The sequence below is a fragment of the Podarcis gaigeae genome (genome assembly GCF_964106915.1).
Source record: "Podarcis gaigeae genome assembly, chromosome: 11".
Taxonomy (NCBI): domain Eukaryota; kingdom Metazoa; phylum Chordata; class Lepidosauria; order Squamata; family Lacertidae; genus Podarcis; species Podarcis gaigeae.
Window position 1 is genome coordinate 7,940,636 of NC_139687.1, and position 20,792 is coordinate 7,961,427.

The 20,792-nt window shown below is 43.8% G+C and overlaps 1 protein-coding gene across 1 annotated transcript; it reads right to left on the minus strand.

Moving 5' to 3' along the window:
• Positions 1-2,283: 2,283 nt before the first annotated feature.
• LOC310826790 (fructose-1,6-bisphosphatase 1) lies at positions 2,284-19,677 on the minus strand. Its single transcript, XM_083702126.1, has 7 exons — positions 19,389-19,677; positions 15,872-16,034; positions 13,704-13,796; positions 11,436-11,576; positions 7,967-8,104; positions 6,331-6,450; positions 2,284-2,650 (listed from the first exon to the last, which is right to left on the minus strand). The coding sequence occupies exons 1-7, from the start codon at positions 19,556-19,558 to the stop codon at positions 2,459-2,461; spliced, it is 1,017 nt and encodes a 338-aa protein (XP_083558252.1). The 5' UTR covers positions 19,559-19,677; the 3' UTR covers positions 2,284-2,458.
• Positions 19,678-20,792: the final 1,115 nt, after the last annotated feature.

Here is a 20,792-nt window from a genome sequence, read left to right on the forward strand (position 1 = left end):
ACTGGACACCCATTTCTGTGTTGATTCCAATCTGGTGGCCCTTGAACTCCACAAACTGAATGATTCTATTTATTTTGTCACCCGTGGTAAGAATCATCTTCCAGTTGGAACCCAATAGTGAAATGTGACCAAAGCACACCATAAAGTCTTTAAAAGCTTGGGGGTACCTTGGTCTAGTGGCTTGCAAAGCTGAATTGTAAGAATAAAGAAGGAATGATATTAAAGATGCTTACCTTGTATGTATGTTGGCATATACTATCGAAGTGCAGCGATAAGTTTGGCATTTCCCAACTAGAACATTTTTCAGCCATATTTTATGTTTACTTAGAAGTAATTCCTGTTTGTTGCAGATTATTATGGTATTTGCAGCTTAATGTGCCGTCAAATCCTGCAGTTCTCAAGGAGCTTATTAAACCTACAACCAACAACACTAAACTCTATGGAACAATTAAATAGAATATGGATTAAGACTGCATCCTTGTCTCATATTCACACCATTGTATCTACCAGCATTTGGGTTGTGCTTTTGTGTAGTCAGTCATGAGGTGAAGGCCTACTGAGTTTTAAGAGTGGTCCATAAATGCAATTTTCTGATAAGGTCCATTTTCTGTCTGCAGCCTTCCAGTTATTTACTTCATGAAAATGCTATGGAAAATGTATTAAGAATGAAAACTGCTTAACATCGTTCAATTCTATTATTCGTTCCTAAGGCCAGAGAAGAGTGGGCTTTGAAAACATGGCCCAGTTCTTCCTTAATGCCTAGTCACACATGAAGTTCCCTTTACCACTGGCCCACATTCTTCTCATTCACATTGAGGCACACCCATCTTCCTACATACACACATGGGGGTGGCATTGCTGTACTGCAAAAATGGAGGAGCCCCAGAGAATATGGGACACAAGGAACCCATGGAGGTTAGGCGTCTCTCTCTTTGATGCATATCTTGGATTTATATACTGTATTCCACCTGTATAGAATACAACTCATTACTTATTTCCATTATCCAATGGGCTAAAGCAGCTCCTATGAGATGCTATTTTCTTCCAAGTGAATGCAGATGCAAGTAGTCCGTGTTACTGACACCGTCTGTAATGAGAGACACTGACCTTTCACCATATGCCAAAGTTCTTTAGTCACTTGGAAGGACAGTAACCGGTGTGGCAAATGCTGCTCTAGGTGATCATTTGTTTTGAAATTTCCTTTGAGGATGAGTTTCTTATGCTTTCCTCTCTACAGAAAGCAAAGGAGAAACTAAAATGTGTGTTGATTTCTGTGTGGCTTGTAGAGATTAACAGATTTCTCCATTTATTTTATGGACACCACTGCCTATCTAGAGCTACCCGTCTTCTGGTTTAACTGATTTAGTATGTGTGTGAGTTTGAAGTAGCTTTCAGTTACCTGTACCTACGCACACTGATCAGATCACAGCACAAAAGAGGAATCTTGATGTGATCATGAAGTTGGGAGAAACTGTGCAGAACAGTGGTCTGAACAAAGTCTAGGTATCAACAACAAATGCAATTCACCATTTAACACATTTATCTAACTCTCATGCAGTACAGCCTTAAAATGTGAACTGCTATAACTGCTGGAATGAAAACTACATTAGTTAACTTGTTTGTATGACTAGGGTTTTATTGTTTTACATTGTGTTCTATATTCTGTTACGGCCTTTGGCTAATATAGAAATGGAACTGAATTGTAGCTGTGGCTGACATATCCCATTAAACAGATGAATCAACTTTTTCATTTGGGATCTACCACTAAATTCCAACTATCGAACTAGGAGTAATATTGACCATAGATATTTCACAGCACAGTATCCTCTGTCTTATTACCTCCCTTTGGCAATTGCTGCCCTAAAGGAACAACGTGTGTGCACATATGAATACAGCCATGATCCTTCATCCAGGAACCCACATGGGCACACTAAGCCATGGTTTGGCTTTGTGTTATGTGTAAATTGAACCAGTGTTTAGGGCAATTGAAATGATTGGTTGTACAGAATAGGGTAGCTCTATCCCAGTTGCCTAAGGGTGGGGTATAACTTTAGCTGTAGCAGTATAATTCTGTGCTTCTTCTCCCAAAGCTGGAGATGACCACTATTAACTGTGCTGCATGTGAGCTGAAATAAAAAGAGGCCATAACAGTTTCCACCCATGTTCTGGATTAACCCATCACTCACATCATAAACATTCTAGTTTATTCAGACTACCCATGTATCCCTCTGATCTGCCCTGAAATTGCAAGCCGCCTACTGTGTAAGTTACAAATGAAACAGCTTTTTATATTATTTTTTTTAATGGCACAGCAAAATGCATTGAGTTTGCTTTTTATGCATATTGAAGTAATGGCTCTTTTGCATTCTATAAATTTGCTTCAGTCCGTAGTTTTGCACAGTTATGGTCTTTGGTCCAGTTGAAAGGCATTCCAATGGCAGATGCAGCCGCCCTCTCCTCATTTAGCTGAATGCTTCTTGACCATGGCTAGGTATTCCTGCACATCGTCTGGAGACCCCAAGACAATAGGCACACGCTGGTGAATGTTTTCAGGCACTATGTCCAAGACAGCCTCCTTGCCTGTTGTTGCAAGACCTCCAGCCTTCTCGATGATAAAAGCCATGGGGTTGCATTCATAGAGGAGCCTCAGCTGGAATTACATATGTTAAAAATAACAGATCAGGCATCAGCACTGCACTTGAGCCAAATGCTATACTCACAAGCAGAGTGTGCTACAGTTGTATAGTGCTCTCTGCACAAGTTTTCTACATTGCAAATGTCCACATGATTACTCAGAAATAAGTTCCATTGTGTCCAAAGGGGATTGCTCCTCAACAACCATGCTTCTAATGGTAGCATTGGTGCAGGTAGGAAACTGAGGTTTTCATTCCATGTTTATGCTTAGAGAGGCAGTGTGATATCATAGTTACATTTCCTCCAACATTTCTCTGATGAGTATAGGGACATCCTATTCTACATCTGGAAGCTTCTCCCATGTTTGATTTCACCGCACGCACACAGACACATCAACATCAGTCACTTTAAGCCAATTGCAACCTCTCTGCCTCACCTGTCACAGGACTGGTGTAAAGAAAAAATGTAAGGGAAGGGATCATGTACAACACCTTCCACAGATAAAGGGAATGATACAAAATTTTAGCGATAAGCTGCCTTGAGTCCCTGTCAAGGAAAAAGGTGGGATGATGATGATGATGACAGAAACTGTGAGATTTATTAGGAACATACTAGAGGGTAAATCCTATGAAACTCAATGGGACATAGGTCTGAGTCAAAATGCTTCAGATGGCCATGTAAGACTGCCCAGTCTTGACCCAGTTACTTGGGAGTAAGCTCCATTGAATACAATGGGGCTTCCTTCTGAGTATACAGTGTCAGAATCCATTTGCAATAAAGGACTCAACACTCCCCGTGTTTCCTAAGAAATGTCTGGTTGCAGCAGCATTGCGATGAGAGACTTTTAAAGTGGACTGGCGACCTTTTCCTTCGAAATTATAGGAAAGGCTTTGTATGCCAGCGTCACCATTTCCTTCATTTGGTGCAGGGATTTTATTTTCCATTTCTGCACTTGCACTCACTGCTTTTAATTGTCCCCTGAGACATGGAGGATAAGGGAAACGTGGGACATTTTGGGATCAAGTCAGAAACCAGGAATATCAGGTCAGTTGGAAGGGCTGAAGTTACAGCAGGAATGGAGAAGCTGCAGCCAGTTCTTGTTGGACTTGTTGACAGCACAGCATGGCCCAATGGTCAGGGATTATGGTAGTTCTGGTCCAACAGCATCTGAAGGGCCATAACTTCCATATTTCTGAGTTAGTTGGTTGAATCAGAACTGCAGAGAGACCCAGGTTAGAGTCCTCACTCAGCCCTGAGGTTCAATAAATGATATTTATTTAGTCATTATCTCTCAGGCTAACTGAATTCACAGGGATATTATAAGGATAAAAATTGGGTTGGGAGAGTGGAGAGAAGGGTGGGAACGATGTATATCAGTGTGAGTTCTTGGGGGAAAGGTACACAGGTAAATGCACAGCTGGTCAACCAAACTATGCAAGAGGACAAAGCCTATTAACAGTAGTAGTACTGCTTTGCTCATAAGTAGAGGAAAAGGTCCTGTTTGTGACATTCTGTGTAAATGAGTAACTGCCTCTTATCTACAGGCTGGAGCAAGCATTGAAATGTAGTTCAGATCAGTTTTGGGCTGAATAAACACAGGTCCTTCCCTTGCCCAGTTAAGAGTTGGGAAAGAGTTTGCCGTAGAAACCACTGCACTTTCTTCTCAATTGTTGGAAGTCTGAGATTATACTTGAATGCCATGTTAGAAAAAACATTGAAAACTGAATGCAACTCAATAATGGTTGCTCTTTTGTGGAGCAGAATATTCTGTTCCTTATACAGTGGTTGCATACGCTTCAGGTTACAGACTCCGCTAACCCAGAAATAGTACCTCGGGTTAAGAACTTTGCTTCAGGATGAGAACAGAAATCGTGCTCCAGTGGCGCGGCGGCAGCAGGAGGCCCCATTAGCTAAAGTGGTGCTTCAGGTTAAGAACGGACCTCCGGAACGAATTAAGTACTTAACCCAAGGTACCACTGTAATGATACTAGATATCAAAACTGGCAATTCAACAATTAAGCTGTTTAGTCTTGCTGCGGTCTCATATGTCAGATACATAGTGTTTTCCAAATCTCCCAGTTTTAGTTTATCCGGAATGAAGTGGTAGAATCCTGAGCGGTGGACTGTACCATTTCAGATCACAGGCAGGGGATGCCATTTTTTATTTATTCCCTCGTGTACCACGTTTCCTGCAAAACTAGAAGAACTAGCCATCAGAACAAAGATTCCAGCTCACTCCCTGCTGTGCTAGTTTACTGATTGCAGAGTATGTTTAACACCAGGGGGTTGGGGCACTCTAAGCACTTTAATTTTTAAATTTTGTTTATTAAATTCCTGCAGGAAACTTGGTACATCACAGAGTGGTTTACAATATAGAAAAACAAAAATATATATAACATACTAGCAAATGAAAACAAGAACTCTCCCCCAATAAAGGTAAAGGTACCCCTGCCCGTACGGGCCAGTCTTGACAGACTCTGGGGTTGTGCGCCCATCTCACTCAAGAGGCCAGGGGCCAGCGCTGTCCGGAGACACTTCCGGGTCACGTGGCCAGCGTGACAAAGCTGCATCTGGCGAGCCAGAGCCGCACACGGAAACGCCGTTTACCTTCCCGCTGGTAAGCGGTCCCTATTTATCTACTTGCACCCGAGGTGCTTTCGAACTGCTAGGTTGGCAGGCGCTGGGACCGAGCAGCGGGAGCGCACCCCGCCGCAGGGATTCGAACCACCAACCTTTCAATCGGCAAGTCCTGGGCGCTGAGGCTTTAACCCACAGCGCCACCTGCGTCCCTCTCCCCCAATAGGATACCCCTATTCATGTATCTAGTGTGTCATATCTAGTTTAGCCCCAGTTTAAGTTGTAAGCTCATAAAAATTTAGCTTTAAGTTCCCCGAACCCAGCGACAGGGAAAGCTCTGTATGTCACAGGCGATTTGGGACAGGGTGTGTGAGAGAAATAAAGCTGAGCGCCTAAAGGAGTGGTGCCAAAAAGTATTGCAACCAGTATTAACCTAATTAGCAAGGGGAGAGAAATCCAGCTGGTGATTATAGATAACAGCCTAGCCCAAGCGTATTTCATTCAGGAGCCTCTGATCCAGCACACAAAGGGGCAGAGATCTTTCCCAAGGATTGCTGACATTTTACCTACCACTTATTTCAGTAAATCCTTGCCTGGAAAAGGGCAACATAATGATCCACCGAGCCCCATTTTGTGCCTTTTAGAATGGGTGCTCTACTTATGTGATAAGCCCCTTACTATTTACTTTTTTGTCCAGGTGCACTTTTAATTTATTTATTTAATTTCTATACCAGCCTCTACCTGGAGGTCTCAGAGCAGTTCACTTCCCCAGAACTCCCTGCGCTTTTGGTTGGGAGCATCACCCAGTTCTTTGGATGTTACACCATCACAGCGCTGCTCAATGGTGTCTTATCTTGCATAGCAGAGAAGCCAGATACGTACTGGGGGAAGCCAAATGATGATGGACAGTTCTCCCGCTCAACTTACAAAGGGAAAGCATGAGTTCTCCCTGCCTTTTGTTCAATATAACAGTGCCTTCCTATGACCTTGACCAGAGTGCCCAGACTTTGATAACTAAACATGTAGTTTAGAAGGACATTCAGTTGTAAAACATGAAGAAAATAGAAGCATCACATGATGAATTCTTGTAAAAAAATAGGCATGTGCTAGCTATGTTACCTTTCCCTTGGGGCTCTTTGAATTGGCTGGATATAGGAAGATTCCTCCATACACCAGGGTACGATGTACATCAGCAACCATGGAACCTATGTATCTGCTGCCATAGGGAGCGCTTCCATCCTAGAAGAGAAGTTTGGTGAAATATTGTATAAGCGTTCTGAAGTTCTACATCCCCCAGACTGATGCGAAATGGATAGCAGCTGTTTCTGTCCCAGGCTGGGTCCAGATGGCAGCTTCCTGGTTGGGTGCTGTAGCATCCAATGGGAAGGACCGGAGGTGTTCCCAATAAATGGAAGCCCTTTTGCCTAGGCCACCACTAGGCTCACTATAGGAAAGCCAGCCATGCAAATGTCAGTCATGCCTCTAAGTCACACAGGAAGACAAGGAATCAGTAAATGCTGAAGCACGCTATCTGTGCAGACTGCAACAAAATTACAACGTTCCTAAGCTGTAGGAAAAGCAAGCCAATTAGTCTGTGCAATGATCACTCATGTGCCTATTGTATTGTGTTTACTACTGCCTATCAGAAATTACAAGACATTACAGTGGTAACTTGGTTGTCAAACTTAATCCATTCTGGGAGTTTGTTCGACTCCCGGAACCGTTCAAAAAACAAGGTGTGGCTTCCGATTGTCTGCAGGAGCTTCCTGCGCTCAATCGGAAGCCACAGAAGTCGGACATTCGGCTTCCGAGAAATGAAAACATTTACTTCCAGGTTTGCAGCGTTCGGGAGCTTATTTGTTTGGGAGCCAAGCCGTTCAACAACCAATGTACTACTGTACTTATAAACGGCGTGAAGCTGAGTACTGTGTGCAGGTAACAATTCACACACCTTCCCTGTTACCAAAAAGGACCAATGCGGCAGCAAGCAAAAGCTTTAGCAGCTTCGTCAGCTGCAGGTGGCTGGAAGGCCAGACAGGATGTTTGTGACTGTTGCCATGGGAAGAAAGGGGCAGTCCATTCTGTACTGAGCACCGGATGTTAGCTCAGTGTGTATCATGTGACCCGTACTGGAAGTACATGGGTGGAGTTTTTTTTTCCACTGCTGTTGAGTGCAGACATGTTTCTCTGTACTGCTGTAAGAGACAGGAATAAAAGTATGTAGATACATTTCTGTCTGGTTCTTTCCCCTCCCTGGGGATAACAAAGGGGGGAGAGAAGGAATGGTGTGTTCTTCTCACATCTGGGAAGGATCGCCGATTACAGACCTCGCTTGTTTTGCTGCCGGGAGTCGCAGGGGGAGGTCTACAAGGAATTCAGCCGGTGCCTACGGCGTGGCACATTCCTCTGACCAAGGCAGAATTCCAACATTCCCATGCATTTTCCTAAGGAGAGTTTTCACACCAGGAAACTTCCAATGTTCAAACCAAGTCTTGGGGTTCTCTGGACATGACACAATGGCTATATCCATGGGTTAATTTTGTACCCATAAAATTGTTTCTAAGCTAGGTACAAAAAAGATTGGGTTGGATCCAGAGGAGCCTCTTTTCTTGGAGAAAGGTGCTTTTGACCCAACGCACTGGTGAGGGTCCCACTCACTGTGAAGTTATATAAAGCAAATATATACGGACTAAAAGAAATGTTCTCTTCCGGAATATCTTGACAGCAAATTTCTTTGCAGGATGTGAAAGCTTACCTGTGGAAATTTCTTATTCTTGAGATATTCTGTGACAGCAGGGTCAAAGTATGCAGCATATCCCTCGTTGAGGCTGAAGATATTTCCCTTTTTCTTTATTTTTACATCCCTGTTGACCAAAATGAATTCCCCAATGGCCTAGCATAAGAAAAAAAAAGCAAGCCTTATCATTTGTACAGCATACACTTTATTCCTGAGTAAATTGCATTCGTCATTTACAAGACAAAACAAAAAATACCACCATGTGAATCAGTGCCGGACAAGTTAATACAGGCAAAATAGTGCATGTCTACAAATGAGGACCAGCCAGAGCATATTTACCAAGTGCATCCAGTTCACTGCAATTCCCTTGTGAAGGTATTAACAAGAGCCCTATGTGAAGGAGCGTGAGGTTTTAACTGGGTTTGGTGGAGTCACAGATTAAATTTGCTTTTTGTCTCTTAGCGTGTTAGGCTGCCGGGGTTGTAGTATGGACTGTTGGGATCTGTAATTGTTGAGCGTGAAAGGTGTGTGTGTGTTGCAAGGTTGATGAATATGCACAGGTTGACTTGAATTACAGGTTAGTTAGTGAATGTGGAATTTGTGTGCGTAGAGTGGAAAGTGGTTTTATGGATTTTGATGTTTTATCCATTTTGTATTCTATATTGTTTAATTTTGTTTTCTCTTGTAAACTGCCTTGTGTTCCTTTCTGATAAAAGCAGTATATAAATTTTTGGGCGGGAAACTTCAAGCACTTAGGAATACCTTTTCCAATATCCTGTTTACTAGGACAAGGCCTCAAAACAGTTTGCAGCAGCCTTTATCCATCTCACCCTGTTGAAACTAGGATGCTCATGAAACCATTTGTAGGCAATGACCACACTGTCATTTCTTCACAGTTGTTTGAAGAAAAAATGCTACTACATACATAGAACTTAACAGTCTAGCTGCTAAAAAATAAACAAAAATAAAGTAAAGGACATGCAACTACTTGAGATATACATATTGGAGAGTGCTGGGCTCTAACAATAGAAAATAAACTCCAGTTATTTTAAACTGAACAAACATGGAAAAACCGAAGCAAGGCTATGCAGCCTTGCTTCATCTAGAAAGCAATTTTAATTGAAGCTGCATGGCTCAGCTATGTTGAAACATGCTTTCTATTGTAGAAGCGCAAAGATGAAAAGATTCTAGGGTGTTTAAGGTGCCTCTCTTTCTGACACGCACGCGCACACACACAAACGTGAGCACCCCACTTACTCTTTAAGACATCAGATGCAATCTGAAAGTGTACAAGAACATCTGTTAACATGGTTTTGTTGAGATGTAGATGAACAGAAGATAGTAGCCATTTCAAAACAAGGCTGAGGAAAACCTGCTGCCTTAAATTCCAAGCTCCTTAAATGTGTGGTTAGCCAGTGGCTCTCCAGATGTTGTTGGGTTCCATCTCACATCTGCCCAATCTCACGTGGCCAATTATCAGGAATGATGGGAGGCGAGTCCAGCAACACCTGGAGCATCGTGATTAGCCATCCTACACACTAGTGCTAAAACGAAAGGCAGCCTTCATGTACCAAAAGGGTTTAAATTTCCTGGAAGTCTTAATTCAAATATGATGCATAATCACTTTTCAGGATCGCTTGCATTTTGTGGGGATAATGACCTCTGTTTTCTATGCTGCTGTGTCTTATTAAACAACCTGCAGGACATGCAAAGCTTATATTGGATAATTGGGGGTAGGGAATTAGTCAGCTCTTTTTTCTTTCTTTTTGTCCTTATGAGAGCAGTTCAAGTTTGGGATATTTTTAGGAACCAAGACAGTGCAAGCACCAGCTCTTTAGTGAAGCTGCACACAAAGTGTACACTGGGTTTGCACTCAGTAGGCCACTATGATGGAATCCAGGGCCCCCTACTGACACCTGCAAGTTGTCGGAAATCTCAAGCCTTGTCAGAGGAATTTGCCACTCTCCAGGCACCCGGCTTGAGTTCCTTGTTGACCTCCCCATCTGCGACTCCCGGCAGGATACAGGCGAGGTCTCTATCGGCGATCCTCCTCAAACGTGAGAAGAACACACCACTCTTCCCTCCTCCCTGCCTTCCCCAGGGAGGGGAAAGAGACAGACAGAAATGTATTTACATGCCTTTATTTCTGTCTTTGCAGCAGTACAGAGAAACACGTCTGCACTCTCCAAACACCAACAGCAGAGAGAGAGAGACTCCACCCCTGTACTTCCAGTACAGGTCAGATGACACTCTGAGCTAACATCCGGTGCTCAGTACAGTGAATAGACTGTCCCTTGGTTCCCATGGTACAGTCCCAAATATCAACAGCCTGTTTGGCTTTCCAGCCAGCTGCAGCTCGCTGCTGCATTGCTCCTTTTTTGTAACACAAGTAACAGGCTGGCTAGCACCTTGTTCTTCCTATCTGCTATTCAGAGCTTAAAAATAATAATTGTACCCCACCCATCTGACTGGGTTGCCCCAGCCACTCTGAGCGGCTTCCAGCATATATAAAATCATAACAAAACATTAAACATTAAAAAGTTTCCCTATACAGGGCTGCCTTCTAAAGGTTATATAGTTACTTATCTCCGTGACATCTGATGAGAGGGTGTTCCATAGAGTGGGTGCCACTACCAAGAAGGCCCCCTGCCTGGTTCCCTGTAGCTTCACTTCTCGCGCCAGAAGGCCCTTGGTGCTGGATCTCAGTGTCCAGGCTGAATGATATAACATCTGACTATGGAATGTCTAGATATCCTGGCTGATAGCTATCCACGGATGGTGCTGAAGTAGAAGAGACTGAAGGAGCTCTGCATGAATGGAGCTGAGCAATGGTGGGAGTGACTTGGCAGGGCAAATAGGATATGTAGCACCCCTGTATTGGGAAGTTTTAAATGTTTGACATTTTATTATATTTTGCTGGAAGCTGCCCAGAGTGGCTGGGGAAACCCAATCAGATGGGCAGGGTATAAGTAATAAAATTGTTGTTGTTGTTCTTTTCTAGAGGAGAGTTGGGTAATCTTTGGTCCTCCAGATGTTGTTGGCCTATGACTTCCATCATCTCTGACCATTTGCTGTGGTGGCTGTGACTGATGGGAGTTGAATCCTAGATCTGGAGGACCACTGGTTAGTGACTTGCGTTTTAAAGGCACCAACTGCTTCCAATTATCTGGCATGTTGAAAATTATGTACAATTTATATCTTGTTTGTCCTACAACAGCCCTGTATTTTTTGATTTTCATTTTACTTAAAATAAAAAAGATTTGAAAGATTGCAAGTATTTGCAAGCCCTCCGTTTGTTTGATGCACAGATGCATATTTTGGTCCTTAAAAAGTAACACTTCACTTGACATTTTTACGGTGGAATAAGCTCTATTAATTTCCCTAAGAATAAACTCATTTCCCATTTGTATAAAACGATAAAAATATTTCTTTAAAAAGCATGACAACAAACAATAATATTTTCATAGGCCATAACAGCATTCCTTACCGGATCAAGCATGAAACAGTTGACACCACTTTCGAGAGCAAGAACAAGCATGGTGGCACTGCCATAGAGGGCATAACCAGACGCCACAAGGTTGCGCCCAGGTTGCAGAGCATCTTTCTCAGACGGTGCGCCAGGAGAAACCTTGAATAAGAGAAGAACATAGGAAGCTGCTTCATGCAGAGAAAGGCCATTGGTCCATTGAGCTTTGGCTTCCCAGTGTTTCAGACGGGTGCTATTCCCAGCTCTATGTGGAGATTATGGGGACTGAACCTGGGATCTGCATGCAGAGCAACTGCTCTACCACTTGAGCTATGACCCTTTCCCCAAGAACCTTAAAATCTGGACATTAAAAGCTTTTAACTTTAAGCTGTTGTTCTCTTCCCATGAAGCATCAAATATGGAGATGGTTAAGGAAAGAGGAAGAGTCCATGTCAGGAGCTAAAACAGATTTCTATGAGGCTGGCACAAGTTTAACGGCTCCATTTAGTGCTGGAGAGGAGTGGGGCTCTGTGGGACACTTGCCTTTCCTCATCACTGTAAGGTAAAGGGACCCCTGACCATTAGGTCCAATCATGACCAACTTTGGGGTTGCGGTGCTCATCTTGCTTTACTGGCCGAGGGAGCCGGCATACAGCTTCCGGGTCATGTGGCCAGCATGACTAAGACGCTTCTGGCGAAACCAGAGCAGTGCATGGAAACGCCGTTTACCTTCCCGCCGGAGCGGTACCTGTTTATCTACTTGCACTTTGACGTGCTTTCGAACTGCTAGGTTGGCAGGAGCAGGGACTGAGCAACGGGAGCTCACCCCATCATGGGGATTCAAACCGCCGACCTTCTGATCAGCAAGTCCTAGGCTCTGTGGTTTAACCCACAGCGCCACCCGTGTCCCCTTCCTCATCACTGTAGCAAACTATTAATCTGAAGTATCTCATTAAGACTTCTGCTTGGCTAGCAAACAACTTCATTATTGGTTTGTGTGACTGTTTATCTTTTCAAATTAGGTTGAGTAAGGAATCACGTGACTGTCAGCCTCATGTATGGCCCTGCTTGTGGGTTTAAAAGTCATGCTGCTTGCAGTTGCCATGTCCACAAGTGTTCTCAGAATCCCTGGAGGTGGGCACTGGATTCAGGGAACATGTGGCGCAAGGCCCAATTCCCTCCCCTTTCCCTTTTAGAGTTCTGGAGCTTGGAGGTGGTATCTTGGGATGCGAGTGGGATCCGTCTGCGCGTGCGCAGGTCGCCGCTTCTGCGCATGTGTGTGACATCATTTTGACTGTCTGCGCATGCGTGCGCTACGAAACCCAGAAGTAGCGTGCTCCGTTACTTCCGGATTGCCACGGAGCGCAACCCAAAAATACTTAACTTGAAGCACATTTATCCCGAGGTATGACTGTACTCACAACTGTTTTTTACAAGAGTAAGGGGTCCCCAACAAAAGGTAGAGACTCCTGCCCACATTATCCACCTTCCAATTTAGGCTCCCAGTGCATCCCTGATTGGCATACCCATATGCGAGTGAAAATGGAAAAGTTACATGAATTATTAAGCCAATTGTATACATGCCAAAGTTGCATTGGAGGGATATTTGAGAGTCAAGAATGATAGCACTGAGCTGGATAAGCTGTTGGAAGTTCCTTTTGACCCTTATATAGTAAATAAGCATAAAATAGATAAGACCTGGCTGTCAATACATTATCTTATTTTGCTGTCTGGCTGAGGTTAGGTTTTAAGTTCCAGAGTATATGATTCAAAGACATCTTATTCTAGAAGCTAAACAATTAAAACGGGGTGTGTGCCTTAGACACAATCAGCTTGCATATTTAAAAACATGTTAGTCCAGAACGTCAGGTCTCTTTAAACAGTTTAACTGCCTGTCAAAATAAGGTGCAAGTAATATCCTCTCTGGAGTTAACAGAACTCTTACAAACACAAGTGCTTTGAGGATTGCATAGCAAGTTTGCAGGTTATGCTGCAAGATCATTTCCCTGTGTGAAAAGTCAGTTTACACCGTTAAAACCCATGGAACAGATTCCATTAAACCAGCTAACCCCAATCCACTTCAACAAAAGAAAATCTGATATAATTTTATTTTTGTTTCACATATTACATTCACTCTGTTCAGTTAACCCTTGTCCCTACTGACTAATCTTGAGAACATAAAATGTTCAATATTAATATAAGCAGAAACCCAGTCCTCAAAGCAGTGTATTTTCTTCATTACTCCTATTACCTCACTACTTCCGTAAGCAACCATTAAATATATCCTACCTTTCTGTAGATAGCAAAAATGGTCCCAATAGAAACAAGGCAGTCAATGTTAGATGAGCCATCAAGTGGATCCATGCAGACTATGTATTTGCCCTAGAAGATAGAAACATTCAAATATTCTTAAAATAAACTAGATGTGTATAGTGCTTGTTTCACTGCGCTCTGACTGAATAATGACTGATGGTGATTTCAGGCAACTTTCACACTAATGATGGCTCAGTTGCCAATGGCTCTTATGTAGATGAGGATTAAGTGAGAAAGGAGAATCGTGTTAAATATGCGTTAGGTACCCACAGCCTTTTTTTAAAAGTATTTTTTATTAAAGATTTCTTGGTTTACAAAAGTATGTGCAATGTCTCTTTTTTCAAGTTACATTTTCTACAGATCAGTTTAATTTGCTGAGACATTGGTGTTACATTAGGAAGAAAAGGGGAAAAGAGGTGGAGGGGGCCGTGGTGAGTGGAGGTGGAGTCGGGTGGCGATGTTTCTATTTTACTCAATGTATGTGTGGGGTTTTGTGTCAGTGTCGCTTGTGCAGGTTCTCTTTACTATTCGCTTGTGTGACACGGGGACAAATGGATGAAGAAGCCTTCACCCCTGTATGGCTCCCCTTTATCACATACACAGCCCAACAAGACAACGACAAGAATCCACCAACAGCATATGAATCAGTATGGCTAACCGGGTTCAAAAACACCCACTCACCCCACTCACACATGAAAACAAAATTCACCACAGCCAATCACAACTACACAACCACACCCTAGGCCAACAGGGAAGGGCTGTTGTACAAATCTGATTATTTAAACTTTTGTTAATCTGATGAAAACTGTTGATGGCAGGGATAGCCAAAGTGGTGCCCCCAATATGTTGCTCAGTTCCAAATCCCATCAGCCCCAGCCATTGTGGCTTTGCTGGGGCAGAGATTCTCTCCTTGTTCCTTCTCTCATTACTGTGCACTTACCAACATCCCATGCTCCTTGTCTTCCGCCCTGTGCTTTTTTCTGCTACCATCACACTCTCCCAAATCTACCCACCATGTTATCAGGCATGCAAGAGCATTCCCCGTGCCAGCATCACAGTGCTGCACTCCCAGTCCCTCACACACATTAGTAACACACGCACAGCTTTATTGCGGTCCATAGACCCAAAATACACAGTACAACAGCAGCATATATCAACACCTATAAAGGTGTAGGATCGGCCTTGCTAGCCAACAGAGGAGCTTTAGCCTGTACGTACTGATTTCTGCTGGACTCCAACTCCCAACAGTCCCAGGTCACTGGTCAGGGCCGATGGGAGTTGTAGTCCAGTAACATGGGGAGGACCTCAGGCCCTGCTGTGCAGCAGTTGTGGGGTGTGGCCCTGCCACTTCTATACTCCCAGGAAATGTGTGCCTCCTACATCAGTAACAGGATACTTTTTGAATATCTCAACCAACTGGTGATTTTACATATAGTGTTATGTGTTTGCTGAAGAGTCCATGCTGGCATATAGAAAACGACAAGGAAAACCAGTCCTGATGGAAGTTGAAGTCAGGTTTATCCCGGTGGGGCTAGGTGCTGATAAGCAGACTTGCCTCAAGATACCTTCTTCAAAACTTCCTCAGATAATCCAAATTAATGAATTTGCTGTAGCTCAGGCAACAGGAGTAAGAGTTTAGAGTGAACATCATCTAGTTTAGCCCTGACAGGAGTTATCAGGAAACATGGAATACCAATCCCACATTTGACAAGATAACGGGACAGGGCTTAGCATGGAGAAACAGGTGGATGGAAAGGGTATTTACTCTCTCCGCTCATCAATTATCTTCTGAAAAATGCCTTTTCCTGGCTGTTTTTCCTGCAGTTGGGCTCACTTCCAGTTTTGAAAAACTTGGGAGAATCAACAGGCAGTGAAAGGATTATATGCACCCCTTTTGCCTACCAATTATCCCCACCAATGCCCTCTCTACCATTTAGCAACACAAGAAGGGAGCCATTTCCCTCATAATGTCTAGCGCCACAGACAACGGAGCAGAGCCTGCTTACGTTTTTCTGACCTCAGAAGGGCACTGCCCTTTGTCCTGTTTTCTGTATCTTAGGTTAATTTTTACATGTTTGAAGAGACAGCTGTTGCTCAATGCCAACAGGAAAGCAAGCATTGGGATAGTTTTGAGAGGTACTGACTTGTTTATCTTCTTCCACTATAAGGGCATCTTTGTTTTCTTCAGAGACAATCACACAAGTTGTGAAAGATGACTTCAGCATGTTGATCACCATGTCATTGGAAAGGACATCCAGTTTCTTGACTTGGTCTCCTGTGACATTGGTAGAACCAGCAATTCCATATCTGAACAGGGAAGAATAGATGACCAATAAAAGATTTGTGTGTGTGTTTAAATAAGTAGGGCACATGTCCCAGCCACTCTTGTATCAAATATGATTTAGATATCTCACACAGATCCCCAAATAATTTGGTTCCACCAGGTCTTGTTATCCTCAGTGAGGGTTGCACCCTTTCTTTCAATAATTAGTTAAGAGAGACAGGGAGACAAGAAACACATAGACAAGTTTCTTGACTTATTCATATATATTTCCAAACTGATGTTTCTTTTGTAACTCTCAAAAGAGAGCACACCACCCTTCTTCATTTTCATTTTAATTCTTAAAATCTTAATACACTAGTATGTTCTCTTACATCTCTTCAACTCTATAGAAAGTGCTGAAAACTGCAACGGTGTAAATAAAAATATTTTCCCAGCGCCTGATATTCCTACAACAAATTAAAAAATAGCTGCAAAGGATGCCAGCAGTGTTATTTCCACTCCCTGAAAGAGAATTGCCTGAAGAGAGTCAACATCTAGCAGTCTCCCCCAATGCAATCCAACCAGTTAAGCACTTTTAAATCTCACTGATTTGAACCAACAAGACTTTAATTCATGGTTAACTTTCCATCTGAAATAGATGGGACTTAAAATGGCTTATTTTTAAACTGCCAAATATATACGTATTTTTTTAAAACAGGGAGCAAACTAATTATTTTGTTGTCCTTTAAAGCCATGTCAAGGCTGAATTGAGCAAGGGAACTCATGTGTGATTGAAGCAAGCACTTGGATATGAAAAAAGCGTACCTTGAACTGTAAATATTACCTTGCTCCAATGCAACAAAGCTGTCCAGATTATAATCAAATGGGGCAAAGGCTAAAACTTCTGTATTTCTCTGAAGTTCTTTTAATGCTACTGTTTTGCTTATGTAGCCTTGTATTTTAAATGTTTAATATCCTATAATTGTAATGAATTCATGCCATAATAAAATCACATACCGGTAGATAAAATGTGAATACCACCCAGGACCACGTAGTAAGAAATACCGCTGAAATGTTGTCTGAGTAACACATTAACAATAATGCAGATAAGAGAGTCACAGTGTATCAATAGCACCATAAACGGCTACTGTTCAACTTTGCTTTAAATTAGCTATATATTGCAATTGAGGAAAGACCAACATAACCGCCTGATAAAGAGTTTTAACGAAATATGTGCAAAGAGATGTACACATGGAGAGTGACAACATCACTGTCTCTACGCTTCCTCTTTCCATGGAGATGGAATTACAAAAGGTTGCACTTTCATCATGACTTGCTCATGAAAGAGTAAACATAGTAAAATGGCAATCGCGCTCAGGTTTCATTGTGAGATCTGTACTTCGAGGCTATTTTCGGTTTTAGGAATGGAGGGGGGAAATGCATTTATATTGTGTTCCAAAAGACGGAGAAATATGGGACTAAACCAAAGCTTCCTAAGCAAGGGTGCTTTTCCTCTTTCCCGTAGTGCTCTGAAATACTGTCAACTAACTTTTATATCCAGTTTAATTTATGTTCAGTTCATTAATTTATGTTTCCATGGAGAGGGAAAAACTAAACAGGAGTAAGCCACCAACGCCAACAGCTTTAAAATGAGACTGTTGGTGACTTCTGGTCATTATGGCTGTATGTCTCTCAATACTATTTGGCTGGGGAACAGAAGTAGAAGAAGAAGAAAAGAGTTTGTATTTGATATCCCGCTACCCGAAGGAGTCTCAAAGTAGCTAACAATCTCCTTTTCCCTTCCTCCCCCACAACAAACACTCTGTGAGGTGAGTGGGGCTGAGAGACTTCAGAGAAGTGTGACTAGCCCAAGGTCACCCAGCAGCTGCATGTGGAGGAGCGGAGACGTGAACCCGGTTCACCAGATTACGAGTCTACCACTCTTAACCACTACACCACACTGGCTCCCAGTGGAGAGCCTAGATATCAACTTTGTGGGTTTCCCACAGGCATTTGGTTGACCACTTTGAAAACAGGATGCTGGACTAGGCAGACCTGTGATCTGATCCAGCAGAGCTGCTCTTATGTTATGTTGTGCATACAGGTTATGAAGAAATAGTGCGTCATGTGAAGTAACCTTCATGCTGGCATGCACCACCAGATTAAAATGCAGCCCCAAGATTTCCATTAGACAGGATGTGAAATATCCTAGTGCATGTCATAAATACGGATATGGTATTAGATAGTTAGCAAATGAATCTTCATTGCCAAGATGAAGTAATGAATCTTCATTGCCAAGATGAAGTATGTGATAGAATGAAAGGAACCCAGGACGGTAGAAAATTAGGGCTTGGGAGTTGATAGATGATAATTTAAGGAGATTTTGAAGGCAAATGGCATCATAAGCACTGGACTCGGCCCTAGGTAAAGGGACCCCTGACCATTAGGTCCAGTCGTGACCGACTCTGGGGTTGCGGCACTCATCTTGCTTTACTGGCCAAAGGAGCTGCTGTACAGCTTACAGGTCATGTGGCCAGCATGACTAAGTCGCTTCTGGCAAACCAGAGTAGCACACGGAAATGCCGTTTACCTTCCCGCCGGAGCAGTACCTATTTATCTACATGCACTTTGACGTGCTTTCGAACTGCTAGTTTGGCAGGAGCTGGGACCAAGCAACGGGAGCTCACCCCGTTGTGGGGATTCGAACCGCCAACCTTCTGATCTGCAAGTCCTAGGCTCTGTGGTTTAACCCACAGTGCCACCCTAGAGAGACCCAAATAAAGATAGGAGTGGGTATTCAGCTTAAGTTTTACTCAAGAGTAGACCTATTAAAATTAATGAACACGACTAAGCAAGCTCATGAATGTCAACAGGTCTACTCGAAGAAAATCTTAGTTGAATACCACCCAGGGAGTATACAGAGCGCACTGGGCCCACACAGATATTTGGGCCCTGGACTCAAGGCTGATCTCTTTCTCAAGCAAAGACAACATTTGCTGGCATCTTGGTGGATCATGGACTGCTTTAGAGTTCCAAGCAGAAACCTCAGGAAAGAGGTGATGTCAAGAAAATATAATATAGGGAAAGGTTATTGGGGGGGGAGGATTTGGCACTAGACTACTGGAAGGGGTTTCCTGAGGTTTTGTGGGGCCCCAGACTTTCCTGGACTACAGCTCCCATCATTTTTACCTATTGATCATGCTGGTCAGGCTTATGGGCGTTGGAGTACAACACCCAAGGGTGCGCTAGGGCTCTGGGCTGCTGACCCGGAACACTTGGAGGAAGATCTGGGGTGGGGGAGGCTGAGAAAGGCAAACCAAAGCGCCTCCCCCCGTTTAGGGAGGAGCAGCGACGAAGCGACGATCAAGGCGAAGGATGCAGGTACTCGGCGGACTCACAGGTTAGCGATGCCCGCCTTTCGCACGGCGGTGGAGATGGCCTTGACAGCCGTGCACAGCGAGTTCAGGAGCTGCGTGAGCTCCCCGGTGCCCCGGGCTTTCCTGCCTTCCTCCATCACGAACCGAGTCAGGGTGGTCACGTTCGTGTCGAAGGTGGATCGGTCCGTCATGGTGACTGACACCGAAAACAGCGGAGGCGGCGAGAGAGTTGCTGTAGCTGCGCTCTGGAGACGACAGCTTTCTCCGGAGCCCGGAACTATCTACCACTCCGGGGCGGGAAAAGTGGGTGGAAGGAAAGAGGCGTCGACCTTCCCTCGCTCAACGGACCAATCCTGCTAGGGGGGCGGGGTGGGGGCGGCCCTATCCCGGCTCAGGGGCGGGGGAAGGAACTTAGGCACCTCCTTGCGCATCCAGGTGTTGCAACGTTCCATCGCTGGACCACTCCGACGCTGTTGGAGATGCTGGGGGAGATGCTGGAACGGGGCGAGGCCGCAGCTGCGCTCGCGTGGAAGGGAGAGGCGGAGGAGGGGGAAAGGAGAAGCGGGAAGCAGAGAAGAGGAAGGAGGCCGGGGAAGTGGCCGACGAGGCGGTGGTTGGGAGGGAGAGCCGGAGGTTGGCTCTCTGCAGCGGCGCTGGGCGTCTTTTTTGCCGCGTTCTGTTTGCTTAGAGCTGGGCGGTGAACTTCCTTGTCCTCGTGATAATAAGCGGCAATTTAGGCGGAACTTGGCATAGGGATCCTCTTGGGGACTTCGTTCAAGCCCTGCAAAGGCAAAAATAAAAATAAAAAGAGTGGTAAGAAAATTAAGCAGGATTCGTGGGGGCTTCAGAATGTAACAGCCACTGGAGCGTCATGTATTCCTGCCTTATTCTTCAGGTGCAACAACGTTTGAGTCGGCTGGTAGCTTCTGCATCCTAGTAGACTCGGCTACCTTTTCCCAATATTCTAATTTTCTGAGATTGTTAATTTGGGGTTTTCATTTGCTGTACCCCGTAATCATCACAGTTATAACAAATAAAGGCTTGACATATCTCGCTTTGCATGTCGTGAGTCAATTTCATATATTAGTTTCACCTCTAAGTTGAATTACTGAAATAAATGAACTTTTCCATGATATTCTAATTTTTCGAGTTTCACCTGTAGATCGGTAAAGAAAAAGCGTTTTGTATGCGATATAACACTGTGACGCCAGATGGCGCTGTGGAATTCCGTTTTTGCCAGCAGCGATTTCTCATTACAGTATAAAGGTTACAACGCATTTTTCTGAAACACTTTTTGGATGTGTCTAGAACCAGCCTGTGACAGTTACTATTACTACTAATGACCACTAGGAATACCTTCCACCTACTTTTTACTTTCAAAGTAGGTGCCTTCCTCTGTCGAAGATGAATGGTGTGGGAAGGGCC

What these genes read in the sequence shown, in the direction of transcription:
- LOC310826790 (XM_083702126.1), bottom strand. Translation starts at nt 19,558, where the DNA reads ATGACGGACCGATCCACCTTCGACACGAACGTGACCACCCTGACTCGG. An exon ending in AAGGCGGGCATCGCTAACCT is followed by an intron (nt 16,035 to 19,388) that starts GTGAGTCCGCCG and finishes TTCCCTGTTCAG; the next exon opens with ATATGGAATTGCTGGTTCTA. An exon ending in CAAAGAGCCCCAAGGGAAAG is followed by an intron (nt 2,651 to 6,330) that starts GTAACATAGCTA and finishes ATGTAATTCCAG; the next exon opens with CTGAGGCTCCTCTATGAATG.